This window comes from Pristis pectinata, chromosome 12 (assembly GCF_009764475.1).
Source record: "Pristis pectinata isolate sPriPec2 chromosome 12, sPriPec2.1.pri, whole genome shotgun sequence".
NCBI classification, from domain to species: Eukaryota; Metazoa; Chordata; class Chondrichthyes; order Rhinopristiformes; family Pristidae; genus Pristis; species Pristis pectinata.
Window position 1 is genome coordinate 50,456,076 of NC_067416.1, and position 16,596 is coordinate 50,472,671.

The 16,596-nt window shown below is 47.0% G+C and overlaps 1 protein-coding gene across 1 annotated transcript; it reads left to right on the forward strand.

Moving 5' to 3' along the window:
- The first annotated feature begins 1,416 nt into the window (after nt 1–1,416).
- LOC127576583 (zinc finger protein 239-like) lies at nt 1,417–15,384 on the forward strand. The gene is made up of 2 exons (XM_052027141.1): nt 1,417–1,445; nt 12,149–15,384. Exon 2 carries the CDS (start codon nt 12,160–12,162, stop codon nt 13,027–13,029), a length of 870 nt encoding a protein of 289 aa, XP_051883101.1. The 5' UTR covers nt 1,417–1,445; nt 12,149–12,159; the 3' UTR covers nt 13,030–15,384.
- The last annotated feature ends 1,212 nt before the right edge of the window (nt 15,385–16,596 follow it).

Genomic DNA, 16,596 nt, shown 5'->3' on the forward strand with positions numbered 1-16,596 from the left:
TCGGAGGGTTGGAGAAGCTTCTGCCTGGAATTTAACCAGGGTGTGAGGTCGGAGATGGGACTGATTATTCATGACGCGTTCATGCCCAGCGCTAAAGCGCAGCAGAAGCAGTGCTACGTCAACGTGACGATGTAACAAGGTGTTTGAAGTACTAACGGCCATATGTTATACGGGACTTCCTGTATCCAAAAGGTTAATAAATCGATCCCATGCCGGATGGCAATTTTTCTGTGACAATCAACAGATTCGCTCGGTGGAGGGCGTGGGAGGTGGGAGAATAGGCTCAACCCCTGATAGTACAGTTAAAGGAACCTCGGATCCACCATGGGTGAATGTAAATATGCCTCCGCATATAATTGCGAAATACATAGGGATTTTATTTTATGGTAACATTCGCCCGGAAATCCTGTAAAAGAGAGTAGAAAGGTAGAGGCTATAAAGTTCGACTTTGCCCAGTCAGTTTTTTAATCATTGCTAACGAAATAAAACATGGTCACTACAATTGGTGAAGATCATCTCCACCCCTCCCCCTCCCCCTCCCCGAATTAGCATTTATATCAGCGTCAACATCTATTTACTATCTCAGTGCCCGACATCGAGATTTTGCCTGGTGACCTTTGTGTTGGTTCCGTTTCAAATCCATCACCGGGTCTCGTACTGCCTCTCATCTCCAAGCGAGAAAATAATGTACAAGTGAGAAAATGGAATCTACAACCAAAAAAAAACTAGTGGAAACCTCGGTAAGTATTCAAATGTTTCTGTGTGCGGAATCTTACTTCTTTTTTATACTATAGGCGGGATATGAGCCAGCAAAGAGATTCACTCGCAGAGCCGGAGTTTAGTAGTCCCCTACTTTGCTGCCAAGTTCTAACTTGCATCACCCACCGGTCGCCATCTGTCCATCATCGTCTTCTCGGATCATCTGGCTCCACCTATCAGCCTCTGTCTCGCCCCACCTAACCTAACCTAACCTAACCTAACCTAACCTAACCTAACCTAACCTAACCTAACCTAACCTAACCTAACCTAACCTAACCTAACCTAACCTAACCTAACCTAACCTAACCTAACCTAACCTAACCTAACCTAACGCAGTAGCGTCGACGAACCCTTTGCCTTCGCAAACGCTGCGTGACCCCGCTGAGTTCTACCAGCAGCTTATCTTTTGCAGCCAGCCCTGTCTGGGTAAAATGTTGGAAGGCATCGCAGCACATCTGGGGGGGGGGGGAGCACCCCTTCACAGGCCGGTGAAGCACTCATCGAAACGTTGGAGATGGTGCTGCCCGCCGTAGGTATGGCGGTCATGAATACCCAGAAACGCCTGGGCTGAGAAAGCGACCTATGATGGCCAGCGGAGCCGAGAGCGCAGGCGCGGACGCCGGGGCTCCGGGCGCGACGTCACCACCATGAGCGGAGTCGGTCTGCAACACGGGCGCTTGCAGCAGGTTGGAGGCAGGTAGCGAGTCAGCGGCGCGGCGGGGCGGGGCGGGGCGGGGGTTCAGCCAACACCGGGGCCGGGGAGCAGTCCCCGGCTGGAGGGGAGGGTGCAAATCGGGACTCGTTCCAGAAGACGGCTGCATTGGCGAGAGTTTGGGACCCGGGCCCGGGGTGTGTTCCTGGAGGCACAGGACACAACTGCAAATCCGGAGCAACACACAAAGGCGCTGGGGGATCTCGGCGGGTCAGGCAGCGTCTGTGGAGGGAAAGGGGACGGGTCGACGTTTCAGGTGGAGTCCTTCCATCTGGACTACTGGTCATTCATCTCCATCTGGTCCAGGTGGAGGGTCTTGACCCGAAAGATCGACCGTCCATTTCCCTCCACAGATGCTGCCCGACCCAGTGAGTTCCTCCAGCGCCCTTGTGCCTTGACCTGGGAGTATTCAGAATCAGAATCAGGTTTATTATCACTGGCATAGGTGGTGAAATTTGTTGTTTTGTGGCAGCAGTACAGTGCAAGGTATCTTTATCAGTCACATGTACATCGAAACACACAGTGAAATGCATCTTCTTGCGTAAAGGGTTCTGGGGGGGCAGCCCGCAAGTGTCGCCACGCTTCCGGCGCCAGCATAGCGTGCCCACACCTTCTTAACCCGGACGTCTTTCGAATGCGGGAGGAAACCGGAGAACCCGGAGGAAACCCACGCAGACACACGGGGAGAACGTACAAACTCCTTACACACGGCGGCGGGAATTGAACCCGGGTCACTGGCGCTGTAATAGTGTTACGCTAACTGCTACACTACTGTGCGTACATAATGATATGAAAATTATTATGTCACAAAACAAAATAGTGCAAAAGAGGAATGAGGAGGTAGTGTTCATGGACCGTTCAGAACTCTGATGGCGGAGGGGAGGAAGCTGTTCCTGAGATGTTGAGTGTGGGTCTTCAGTCTCCTGTACCTCCTCCCCGATGGTAGTAACGTGAAGAGGGCACGTCCCGGGTGGTGAGGGTCCTTAGTGATGGATGCCGCCTTCTTGAGGTGTCGCCTCTTGAAGATGTCCTTGATGGCAGGGAGGGTTGTGCCTGTGATGGAGCTGGCTGAGTCTACAACCCTCTGCAGCCTCTGGTGATCCTGCACATTGGAGCCTCCATACCAGGCGGTGATGCAACCAGTCAGGATGCTTTCCACTGTACATCTGTAGGAATTTGCAAGAGCCTTTGGTGACACCCCAGACCTCCTCACACTCCAAACAAAGTAGAGCCACTGGCGTGCCTCCTTTGTGATTGCATTGATGTGTTAGGCCCAGGATAGATAGACAGCAGGATTCCTGCTCACCCTGGCGGCACACGTGCGTTTTGTGGCCTGCGGTGCGGTTTCAGAACCGCAGGGAATGGTGCGAAGGGAGGTCCCACCACAACCGTCCTTTTGTGTTGTTTTGTCCGCTGAATCCGGCAGCACCCAGGCAGGTGGAAGGTGTCCTGCACCTTTTACTGACGTGCACGCCCTGTAGGTATGGTTAGGTGCGGCGATAGTTGTCAGATCTCCCCTGTCGTGGGGCGAACCTCGGCTTCTACGGTCTTTCTACGTAGTTAAAGTTACTCATCTCTTGAATCATTCTGGGTCCGTGGGTATAAGCTCCCAACGCTTGTGACACAGAGCTACTGCCAACAACACCGGCAAACTGGGTCCCATTCTGATCTCTGTTGCTGTGTCTGTGCATGTTCTTCCCCTCAAGTTCCCCTACATGCCAAAGATGTGAGAGTTGATAGATTAGTTGTTCACCATGAATTGCCCCAGTGGTTTGGAATGCAAGGGGAATAGGAGGCAGAGATGGTTAGCGAGGAACGGGATTGCTCTGTGAGCTGGCGTAGACTTGATGGGGCTGATTGTAAGGAATTATGTGCCAGAGGACACCTGCGTCGACCTAGGATCCCCAGTGAGGAGCTCTTGCGAAAGGTGCCACCACCAGCTGTGCAGCGATCTCTCGGTAACGTGTGTGTGAGAAGGGATATGGTCACCCGTCCAGTCTGCAAAATCACCAGCGAGTCCATGAGTAACTGCAGAAGCTGGACTCCACCGAAGTTCCTCATAATTATACCCAGGGGTCGTACCGTGTTCACTGTCCTCACCTGGGTTGATTCTGCTGATGTTAACAGCCCCTGTAACTGGACTGGGGTGTAATATTCCTGCCAAATGCAGAATATATCACCTTGATCTTTGTGTCGACTTACGGACGTCAATTTATGGACTTGTGAATTGTCTCCACTGGCAGTACAGTGATCTATTAGTACATTAATGGAACACATCTTGTTTTCGTGTGCTCAAGTCTATGGAGGTCTTAGAGACTCAACTTTCTGACAGAAGCCAGAGTGCCACCAACTAATCACAGCTGCCCACAGAGACTGAAATTATCTGTTCTGCATTTCTGACCTGTGCCTCCTGATGATCTTTGTAACATCCTCTTGTGGCAGAGGATTTGTATCTATGAATCTCAAACCAGATCTGCAGTGGTAGTCAATTCACCTGCACCTGAGCATTGTCAAACTTTGAATATGGAAGAAGAGATGCCTATCTCTTTAACTTCCAGAAGTGGTTACAAACCACAGTGTAATATGGGTTGTAATCTCTTCTCAGAAGCCACAGTGTAACCACCAGGGCAGTGAGGTTTACGCCCCTGAATGGGAGTATTCAAGAGCACTGACTATCAAAAGGCCTTTAGCCAATTAAATGGCCAGAGGAGAAGGCACACCCAGGAGAAACCAAATGCATGTTCTGTGTATGTCAAGTCACAGTAGTGACGTTCTTACTGTATGTTCCTTTGTACTCTGACAGTTCCTGTTGATGTTATAATACACTGACAATGGGACTTGGTCGATCTCAGTTATTGTGGTAATACCCTTTCAATTCCAGATGTTGTCAAACTGTCTCCCTGATCTGAATACTGTTGGCCTCCTGGCAAGGTTGTTGCTATAACAATGCATGTTACAACAATTCTTGTTGTAATGCCTCTTCAATGCCAGTTGTTGTTGTTGTTGTAGCACATTGTGACTGTGAATGTTGTGCTGGTGCTTTATAAATGCAAGTTGTTAGTGCGATGCCCGGAAGATGCAATTGTTCTTATAGTTCTTGTCAATGCAAGATTTTGTTATCAGTGCAAGACATTTAGATAATTCCACGCTGGAGCCTATTGTTGCAGTACTGTCGGTGCTGGTTGTAAAACAAAACCCTGACGGGATCTATTTTCTTGCAATGCTCCACCACTGCCAGTTGTAACACCCGGTCTAATGTCCATCACAAACCCCTGTGCTTGATCCCTCTCCGGCTTCTGACCCTGCTCCATTGAACAGACACCTGATGGGCCCTCGTGCTGCTCTCAGACTTCACGCCGATTAGAGCAGGTTTCTCCCTCTAAGGTTCCTGTGATACGGTAACCCACTGGCGTGTGTTTTCCAGCCCTTTATGGGTCATTTAGTTCCATCTTGCAATTAAGAGCTGGGAGTGGGAATATAGGAAGTAGAACCCTACAAAACCTAGTCTGCTGTCCATAAGGTCATGACTAACCTGTTACATTATGGTCACTTGCCTTCCTGAACCCCATCTCTCAATTCACTTAAATATCCACAAATGGGTTGATTTCTTGCCTGGAAGAGCTTCAGCGACTGATCTTCCAGAACTCCCTTGGATGAAGAATTCCAAAGACTCACTGCCCTCTGGGGGAAGAAATTTCTTATCATCTCGATCCTGAATGGCCAACATGGGGTCAGCATTTGAGACAGTGACCCCATGTTCTAGACACAGAAGCAGGGGGGAAAAGACATCATCCTTGCACCTATCTTGTCAAACCATAAATATCTTGCATCTTTCAGCCAAGTCACCTCTTATTCTTCGAGAGAGTAGGTCCAGTCTGTTTAATCTCGCCTCCAAAGGGCAATCCCTTTCTCAGGAATCAATCTGATGAATTTTCGTTGCAAGTATATCCTTCCTGAGATGGGGAGACCCAACCTGTTCATAGTATTCCAGGTATGGTCTCACCAGGGCCCAGTACGATTTCAGTCAGACACCATTTACTCTTGTACTCAAATACTCTTGCAATAAAAACCCTCCCTAGTTGCTTCCAGTAGTTGCCAATTAACTTTTGCAATTTGTCTCACAGGAACACTATCTTTCAATCTTTAACCATTTATTGGTGTTGGTTTATTATTGTCATTTGTACCAAGGCACGGTGAAAAACTTGTCTTGCATACCGATCGTACAGGTCAATTCATTACACAGTGCAGCTACATTGAGTTAGGACAGAGTGCATTGAGGTAGTACAGGTAAAAACAATAAAAGTACAGAGTAAAGTGTCATAGCTATAGGAAAGTGCAGTGCAGGTAGACAATAAGGTGCAAGGTCACAAAAAGGTATATTGTGAGGTCAAGAGTCCATCTCATAGTATAAGGGAAACATTCAATAGTCTTATCACAGTGGGCTAGAAGCTGTCCTTGAGCCTGGTGGTACGTGCCCTCAGGCTCCTGTATCTTCTACCCGATGGGAGAGGAGATAAGAGAGAATGACCCAGGTGGGTGGGTTCTTTGATTATGCTGGCTGCTTCACCAAGGCAGCGAGAGGTAAAGACAGAGTCCAAGGAGGGGAGGCTGGTGTCCGTGATGCGCTGGGCAGTGTCCACAACTCTGTCTTGCGGTCCTGGGCAGAGCAGTTGCCGTACCAAGCCGTGATGCATCCTGATAGGATGCTTTCTATGGTGTATCGATAAAAGTTGGGAGTGTCAGAGGGGACATACTGAATTTCTTTAGTCTCCTGAGGAAATAGAGGCGCTGGTGAGCTTCCTTGGCCGTGGCATCTACATGGTTTGACCAGGACAGGCTATTGGTGATGTTCACTCCCAGGAACTTGAAGCTTTCAACCCTCTTGACCTCAGTACCGTTGATGTAATTTGTCTTACAATACACCACCCCCTTTCCTAAAGTCAATGATCAACTCCTTTGCTGACATTGAGGGAACGGTTGTTGTCATGACAGCATTCCACTAAGCTTTCTATTTCCTTCCTGTACTCCGCCTCATCGCTGTTTGAGATACATCGTGTTTTTTCTCTATCAAAGTGGATGACCTCACATTTTCCTCATTATATTCCATCTGCCATGTCTTTGCCCGTGCACTCAGCATATCTAATATCCATCCCGAAGCTTCCCTGCGTCCTCAACTCCCGCTGCCGCCCAGCGTTGTATCATCAGCAAACCTGGATATATTATACTGGGTTCCCTCATCCAAATCACCAAACAGCTGGAGCTGCAGCACTGATCCCCACAAAACTCCACCAGTCACTGCCTCCCAACCCAAAAATAACTTGTTTTCTTCCAAGCAATTTACAGTGAATGCCAATACATTGTCCCCAACTTCTTGTGAAGCACCTGATCAAACGCCTTCTGAAATTAAAAAAAAATCTCCGAACGTCCCTCTTATCTATTGAGCTTGTTAAACTCCAATGGATCAGTGAGACATGATTTTCCTTTCATAAGTCCAAACTGATTTTTCCCAATCCAATCATTGTTTTCCAAATCCGACATTTTATTTGTTGAGTGTCCCATTGCCACTTGGTGTATGTATTCCGTCATCTACCATGCAGTCTGCATCAGGCTAACTGGTCTGTAGTTCCCTTTTTTCTTTCTTAAATAGTGGGTTTGCATTTCGTGCCATCATATCTGTGGAAACACTCTGGAGTGTCGAGAATTTTGTAAAATAACCAGTGCATGCACCATCTCCAGCATAATCTCTCACAAGACCTTGGGCTGCAAGACATTAGGTCCTTGGCATTCATCAAGTTAAGTAATTCACTTTTTTTCACTAATGCTAAATAGTTTAAATCCCATTCGTATCTCTCCAGGTCCCAGAGAGTGAGGGACAGGGAATGTCTTGGACAAGGTCCCATTGACCTGCCGTCCTACATCTCAGGCTGAGGTATTATCAGTTCAGAACCTCTTCCCCTACAGAGTGACCACATTGTGGACCCCACTCCCTCAGAAAGTGTTTGAGGTGAACAGCACAGATGATTGGCAGTTGAAGCTCAATGAGCACAAAGGGAAGAAACAGGAGAATATTCCCGCAGGGTGAGCTGGGAGGAGGCTGGTGTGGGGCAGGAACACTGGCAGGAGGGCAGGTCCCAGGTTGTTCCCGGTGTGGCCCCAGCTGGGCTGAATGGCCTGTCTTTGCACCAAACATCCTCTGTACTGGGGAGATATTAAGGGGTTGATGCACAGAATCAATTTATTTGGCAGAGGTCAGGAATGTTGAACCAAACCCAGCTCTCATGGTCATTAACGTCGTCAGAAATGGTGATCGAGGTTCAATCCTCCCTGTGACTTGACAGCAAAACTACCGAATCCAGAACTGCTGCTGTTTCAGTGAGTTATGGTGCTTAAACATTCCACTTCCTACGTATTTAAACATTCTCGCCAGTGTGAACTCGTGGTGCGTTATCGGGTCAGACGAGTGATGGAATCCCTTTCCTCACTTGGAAGAAGTGAGTGGTCATTCCTCACTGTGAACTACCTGGTGTCCTCAGTGGAATGAAAAACTGAATCCGTTCCCACACTTGGAGAAGGTGAACGGTTTGTCCGCTGTGTGTGTGTGGGAAGAGATTCATTCAGTCCGTGTAAACACCAACAAATTCATACTGGATGGACATCATTCACCTGTGTGTGAGGGGAAGGGGTTCCTCAGAGATACTGAGGCACTGCACTGGACTCACAACCTGGACTGAACTACATTCACTCTCGCAACTCTCGGTTCTTTCTCTTGATGTTTGTAGGCCCAGTACCCAGAACATCAAACCCTCCCTGCTAATGTCAAATTGATCGGTATTGATTTTTAACTTGCTGTTTGCTGCATCCGTCTAATTTTTTTTATGATACAATTCTCAGTGGTACAGTTCGTATCAGTCAATACCTGCACAGAAAGATCCCTCATAGAGCAATGAAATTATGTCAGAGCATCACGTTTTGCTGTTGACGTTGGACGAAACTTGAATGTTGGTTGAGCTGTCGGGTCTGCAATGTTCCAGGGGGTCTTTCCTCTTGGGTCACTGATGCCCAACAGAGGTTATTCTTGCAATAAAATGGTAAAGCTTGGATGTCAATCACAAAATGGCCTTCGCTGGAAAGCGCAACACTTAATGGGTTCTGGGTGAGAAAGTTGCTGAACTTGTTCAGCAGAGTTCCCAGTCTCAGGACATCTCAAAGTGGTTCACAGCCAAATATTTTGGGGAGAAAAAGATTGGGAGGGGCAACATAATGGGGCAGTTTTAAAGGGGTTCAGGACCAGTGAGACCTGGGGGAGAATGTTCACAGATCTCTCAAAGTGCAGGGACAAGTTGATGAGGCTGATCACACAGTGTTCGTGATCCTGGAGTTTGTGAAATGTGGAAGTACTAACATGTAAAACGTAGAACAATACAGCACAGGAACAGGCCCTTCAGCCCACATCTGTGCTGAGCATGACGCCAATTTAAACTCATCCCATCATGTGTTTTATAAAGCGCCTTTTACAGCCTTGCAATGTCCCAAAAACACTTTGCAGTTAATGAATGCTAATGAAGTATTGTCAATGCAGTGACGTCAGAGCAGTGACAACAAATTTGTGCACAGTAAGATCCCACGCACAACATTGTGCCAATAACCAGCTGCCCTGTTCCAGTGTTGTTCACTGAGGGACAAATGTTGGCCAGGCCACTGGGGAAAACTCTGTTTCCCATCAATGCCAGGGGATCGTTTACATCCACGAGAGACCAGGCGAAGTCTCGATTTGGATCTTGCTTGAGCTGAGCTGCTGCCAGCATTGTTATCGATCGCCTGCCCTCCCTCAGCCCGGTGGTCACACCATCCTTCTGTAGCTGAGAGGTTCCCAGTGACCCCAGGGCCTCAGTTTCATGGCCTGTGCTGTCAAAAGCCTATTTCACTGTATTTAAATGTTTCTCAAAATCAGCTGAAATGCATTTAAATTTTAAAATTAAAAATTTATAATTCTATATAACCACATTCCGGGACACACTGACCCATGCTCTGTATCTGGTCTTCAACTAAATCGTCCGCGTGCAGTCAATGTAGTTCAGACCCCTGTTCCCACCACAAGTACAACGCCCCTCGATGCTGCACAGGATTTTCAGTCAGGACTTTTGTGCTCAAATCTCTGGATCGAGACCTGGCAACCCTCTGATTCAGGATCGTGAGAGCTTTGCACTGAACCACAGAGTACAAAAGTATGGATGCTAAATCTTCATTGGACTGGAGAGAGTGTTTGGTCCAAGACGGAACATGATATTTTTGGAAGGTATCAAAGCTCTGGAGAAGATTTACTACAAAGTGAGATTGGGGCGGTGGGGCTTTGAGAAAATGAAGAAACTGTGATGGTTCTCTTCACAGCAGAGAAGGTTAAGGAAAGATTTAACACCAGTGATCAAATCAAATTGGTGGAGTGACTAAAATTCTTTCCTCTGCAGGAATGGCGCTAACCCATTGTTCTGACAGAATCAGCAGAACTGGGAGCTTAAACAGTCCTCCCTTTACCATCTTGGGCCCAGCTGTTGGATCTGGATTTCAGGAGCTGTCAGTATCTGGGCAGCTCAACACCTCCCACTGATGCTGTCTATGGGCAGGTGGGCAAAGCACTGGTCTCACTAGAATCAATGGCTGCAAAAACCAAAAACCACCATGTAGTTTACAACCCAATGGTAGGAACATTGAGTTTTCCAATTTCAGGAAACCCACGTCCCCCCTGGTGCTCTCCTCCCTCGCACACTGACCTTTCCACCAAGTCTTCTCCCTCTGTTCACCTCTCCCATTCCTGCCCCCCCCCCCCCCCCCGCCAGTCTCTGTCCCACTCCCCACCCAGTTCGTACTGCGATAAAACTGGCATCCTTCCCTCTCAGTCCTGCCGCAGGGTCTTGGCCCGAAACATCGACTTGCACCTTTTGCCCCCACAGACGCTGCTTGACCCGTTGAGTTCTTCCAGCATTGCTCTTTACTCTCCAGAAACTGGGCTGTATGTGCCATGGTGGGCCCACAGTGCTTCCAGCTGGCAGCGACACCTTCGGCGAGAAGGGGGAGAATCCTGGGGATGCGGGTGTGGAGGCAATAGGGCCAGGACTATGCCAGCGAGGCCGCCTGCGGTGTTTCTGGAGCTCACACCGTTTCTCCTCCAGACGGGGGCCGGGCATTGATCCTCAGCGGGTCAAGCAGCATCCGTGGAGGCAAAATGAGATGAGTCGACGCTTCGGGTCGAAACCCTACCTCAGTTCTCCACCCGAAATGTAGACTTGAACCTTTTGCCTCCACAGATGCTGCTTAACCCCCTGAGTTCTTGCGGCATTCTGTTATTCCAGATTCCAGCATCTGCAGTCCCTTTCTGATCCTGCCTCATCCCTCTTTCACTTGCCATGAACCACACTGCAGGTGCTTGCCATAGCATGTCCTGTTTCCAGCAGGCTGTGCACGCAGTTCCTGTAAAACCGATAGGGTGCTTTCTGTGGCTGTGTGACTTCTGGTTGAAACTGGATTCTCAAACTATATCATGTTTAAACTTGGAAAAAATTAGGAGTGGTACTGTTGATCCTTCGCTTAAATTTGAAGATACTTGGAGTCCGTTTATTCAATATTTTCACATGATGTAGATCCCCTTTCAATAACTTTCCAACTTGGAGGAACGGACTTGACGACATAATATTGCTCTGTTTCTACTGAGAAATTTTAGCCCAGTTTTTTTTGTTGTTTGTTTTTCTTTAAAAAAAATTTTTTTTTGTTTAGTTTATATTGTTTATAATTTTTTTATTGATTTGAGTTTTCTTTTAAATTTATATAATAAATCTTTTTTCCTTTCTTTTATATTATATTCATTTACTAAGAGATCGTTGGATCTACAGATTTTTAAAAATATTTTATTGTTCTTTATGATTATATGCTATGATTGTTATCCTGATCTCTTTGTATTACATGTATAAATATTGATGCTATATATCAATCTGTATTAATTTGAAAACTAATAAAAAGATTGAAAAAGAAAGAAACTGGATGCCCGGGAAACCTATCTCCTTTAAATTGTGCTTTTCATCGTGTCCGCACCAGGTCGCTGCATCCCCCTTTGAGATGCCAATGAGATAACAGAATTGGAAGGAACTGAATGGATGTTGGAGTTATTGGTTTACCTCGCTGGATGTGCAGAGGATGGTTAGCATTCTCCCCCTGTAACTGGATAATTAAAATCAGAAATTGGAGCATCTTGTGTCAACACACCTTGCTGGTTCTGAGTAAACATTACGCGGTTATTCACCGCATAACTTCAGATTTACATAACAGTGAATTGGCACCCAAATGTGGAGAGAGGTTTGGGGAGAATTGGAGCATTCAGAAGAGAGAAATGGAGAAAGAAAGAAGCTTGAAATCACAGAGGAAGCCCTGCTGGTTTTGCCAGCTACAAATCCTATCTGTGCTTTCTGTTATGGCCTCCCTCTTTCCTCATATGGGTCAGACTCTTGTGTGGGACCAGACCAGGTGACAAACTCCCTTCCCTGAAGCACACGAGTGAACTAGTTATGTTTTACGATGATCCACCATTTTCAGGATCAATTTATTCTGATGCTGGACCGAATTTTACAAACTGCCTTTCTGTTTTGCGTTTTGCTTTTCTCTCACACTCCCTTTTAACTCGTTTCACAGGGTTTCAAGTTATGGAGGATTCACAGACAGAAAGCTTAAGTGACCCGCCGGAGTCACGTGATCCATCAGAATCTGGACGTCATCGGCCTTTGAATGCGGAAGCAAAATGCTCCATTCGCAGCGGGGAGAAACAGTTCGCGGGTTCTGAGTGTGGACGAGGCTTCAGCAGAGCATCCAGACCGTCAAGGCAAAGGCACAGTCGCTCCGGGGACAAACCATGGAAATGTGGAGACTGTGGGAAGGGATTCAATTACCCATCCCATCTGGAAATTCATCGCCGCAGTCACACTGAGGAGAGGCCGTTCACCTGCTCTGTGTGTGGGACAGGATTCACTCAGTCATCCAGTCTGATGATACACCGGCAAATTCACACCGGGGAGAAACGGTTCGCCTGCTCTGAGTGCGGGAAGGGATTCACTCGGTCTGACAGACTAATGACACACCAGCGAGTTCACACTGGAGAGAAGCCGTACACCTGCTCCCAGTGTGGGAAAGCATTCACTCAATCATCCAGTCTTATGACACACCAGCGAGGTCACACCGGAGAGAAGCCATTTGCCTGCTTTGAGTGTGGGAAGGGATTCACCCGGTCTGACAAATTAATGACGCACCAGCGAGTTCACACTGGGGAGAGACCGTTTGCCTGCTCTGAGTGTGGGAAGGGATTCAGTCGGTCTGACAGTTTGATGACGCACCAGCTCGTGCACACCGGTGTCAGGCCGTTTGCCTGCTCTGAATGTGGGAAGGGATTCACTCGATTTGACAATCTGATGACACACCAGCGCATTCATACTGGAGAGAAGCCGTACATATGCTCTGAGTGTGGGAAAGGATTCAGTCATCCATCCAGTCTAAGGAAGCACCAGCGAATACACAAGTGACTGCAGAAACTGGATTCTGCTGTTAGTGCTTTTGATCATGTTCTCTGCCCCCAGCTTGGGTTCACTGACAGTTCTTATAGGTAGGCTGAAGGTTAATAATCATGACAAATGCCAAATAAATGGTCTTGATCACTAACACTTAATGTGCTGTCAATTTAGTGACTGGGGTTGTACTCCTAAAGAGCTTAAGATTGAAGATTTTCTAATGTTGGATGAGGAGGGAGTAGCTTTTCTGCTGGTGGGGTAATCCAGGATAAGGGAACCTGGATTTTCATGCACGGTGGTGAAACATTCCTGCAATGGTCAAAGTCTGAAACTCTTTACCACAAGTGGGAATTGATATTGGGTGAATTTTAAACACACGATTCAGGAAATGAAAATGAAAACGCAAGGAAACCTGAAATAGAATCAAAAATTGTTGGAATCAGTCAGATGCATCTACAGGGTAAACATTTCAGGGCAAGCATCCTTCATCAGAACTGAGAGAGAGAAAAAAGTCAGCGTTAAGGTGCAGGGAAGATGGGGAAGGGATAGATAGGATGAAGGGAATATCACAAAATAGAAAGGTGAAGTTTTTTTTTAAAAACAGTGAGTGATTAGAATATGTTGATATTATGAGGGGCCTGGGTGCCTTTGAACACAAGTCACTGAACCCAATGTGCAGGTGTAGCAAGAGATTCAGAAGGCAAATGATATGCTGGTTCTATGAAGACACCAATTGAGGAAAAGTAGAGAGATGTCTTGCTGCAATTATAGAAGGCCTTAGAGTGTACCTGGAATGGTCGTCCCATCCAAAAGGGGATGTATTTACCACAGTGGGAATGCAGATAAGTTTCATGAGATTGGTTCCAGGGATGATAGATTTGCTGCAGGAAGGGAGGTCTATATTCTCTGAAAAATGAGAAGAGATTCACTTGAAAAGTTACTACATTCTTACAAGGCTCACTCTACAGACTGGTTATAGGGAAGATGTTTCCCCTGGCTGAGGACTATTAGCACCAGGGGTCACCGCCTCAGCAAATGGATTAGGTCATTTAGTACTGAGATGAAGAGAGCATGGTGAACTTCTGCAATTCTCCATCTGTGAAGTCGAGTCTTTGTGGTTCTTCAAAGCAGAGATTGATAGATTCCTGGATCTTAAGGGCATCAAAGAATATGGGGATGGTGCAAGAAAATGGCACAAGGTAGATGTTCAGCCATAATCCTGTGAAAGGCAGAACAGTCTCGAAGGGCCAAATGGCCTTCTACAGTTCCTGCTTCTTATGTTCTTGTATTGTTATGAGGCGGTGCAGAGCTGGGTGATGTTACAGAAGTGGGAATCATTAATCTGGGTGTTTAAGTGGACATTGAGTCTTCCGCCATTCAATCATGGCTGATTTTTGTTTTCCTCTCTCAACCCCATTCTCCTGCCATCTCCCTGTGACCCTTAGCCCCCTTACCAGTCAAGAACTATACTAACTTGATTGTGTAAATGGAACCAGCCAACTTGCTTTGCTATTCTGCCTATTCTTCAGAAATGTCCAATACCACAGAATCTTTCGTTCTCAGCAATGGCCACCTCGCAATCCAACCCATTTATTTCAATTTATGCCATAAAATAAATTCTCTTTGGTAATGCGGTATGCATTCATTGATTTTTTAAAAAAAAACCTTTGACCAGTTTTTCCCATTTACACAGTCAACCTTGGGTTTCTTCCTCCTGTGACACTCTGGGTTTAAATGTAACACCTTGAAAGATGAACTTAAAATGTAGACATTAAAGGTTTCAGTGGCTGTGTTACTTACCCCAGCGATCATCAGTGCAATGGTCCCATCCTATTCACGTTACAGGCCTGAGAGGACAGGCTTGAAAGTTAACATGTGGTTTCCCGCATGTGCGTGATGTGGGGCCATAACGTAAACACCCAGACCTCTGTAATAGATAGAAGGGGAACTCTGGAAAGCAGCTTTCAGCAACATGGAGTCCAGTTTAGGCCCAGGAACAGCCCCCAAGGTGAGGCAGAATTGGTAAGGCTCCAGAAACTCTATAGACTGCCATACTGGGTGGTTTGTAAATGATACAAAATTAGGTGGAAGGGTATGTTGTGATGAGGACAGTGTGATTTTGCAATGGGATACAGATAGAGATTTCTTTTCTCTCTCCAATGAAGAGTGCCTGATCAGTAGGGCTCTTCCAGCATTCCCATTTGTATTGTCGTGGCTGTCACGTGACAACACTGCCCCTACCTGGTTGGAAGACACACCACTGCCAATCAAGGTTTGGCTCCACCCCTGCCCATCAGTGCACACTTGACCACTGGTCCCTTTAAATGCCTCTGAACCTGGCCCCGGGCCATTGGCCTGTTTGAACTACCTGGGCTGGACCACCCCCCCCCCCCCCCCCCCCCCCAGCCCTCCAGCAGTATAAAGAGTGCCACATGCTTGGTTCTGTCTCTTTTGTCTCCGAGGGATGCCGAGGTAAGCTGTGCACTGTTTAAGAGAAATTAGTTAGGATATCCCTGTAGCATAGAGCCATGCCTGCACTGAACAAGGGGTGGCAGGTATCGTATTGACTGTTCCTTGATTGTATGTACCCAGTTCGTTGTGTGTGTGCGCATCTTACCCCTGTTGTGATTTCCCCACGCTCGCTATCACTGGTGCGCACGTGTGTGTTGCCCCGTGACCTTTTCCCCATGTTTGTCTTTGTAAATAAAATCCTTCCTCTCTTAAGACTGTGTTCAGAGTCCTTGTCCTTTGAGACTTCGTACCTGTATCACAACGCCACTGACTTCAGATTTCCAAGTATTGCATTCTGTATCCCACCAGTCCAGGGTTTGTTTTCTGTTTCGTCACCACATCTTTCTCTTCCTCTTTCCCTCATCTATTTATCTAGTTTCCCTCCAGCAGTTTCACTGTTCACCAAGATCACTCCAAACCACAATCCGAACCTGGACTGTGGCTGTCAAAGAAGGACGGAGGGTTAGAGGGGAGCCAGTGTCTGATCTTACCCACTGCCAACCCTCTGATCAGAGGAGAAAGAGGAGGCCATTTAGCTGGGACCAGCACAGCACAGAGACACGGGTAACAGGAAGAACACTTTGAAGTGGACGTGCGATGAGCCTCCACCAGGCCAGTAAAAGCTCCCAATTACTCATCCGTGGCCGAAGTAGCACCTTGTCCTGTGGTAAATCATGACTGAAATATTTCTTAAAAAGTTCAGTCATTTGTTGTTAAGGAACAGAACAGAAAAATGGGGAACAAATGTGTTCTGAACTTTGGTTAGCTCACACTGGGAGCATTGTGCAAAGTCTCATCTCGATATACATTAATTAGGCCACAATGCAAGAACTGTGCACAATTCTGGTATCAGTATCGCTTGGTTAGCCCACATTGGGAATACTGTGTGCAGTTCCATTCTCCATATACCCTAGTTAGACCACTGTGCTCATTCTAGACTCCATTTGCGCTGGTTAGGCTACAATGCAAGGATGATACACAGTTCTCCATCTCCATACATCTCACTTAAAGCACAATGCAAGCACTGTGCACAATTCTGGATCTGCATATTCCTTGGTTATCCCACTACTT

Coding starts and splice junctions, on each gene's coding strand:
- LOC127576583 (XM_052027141.1), top strand. CDS start 12,160: ATGGAGGATTCACAGACAGAAAGCTTAAGTGACCCGCCGGAGTCACGT.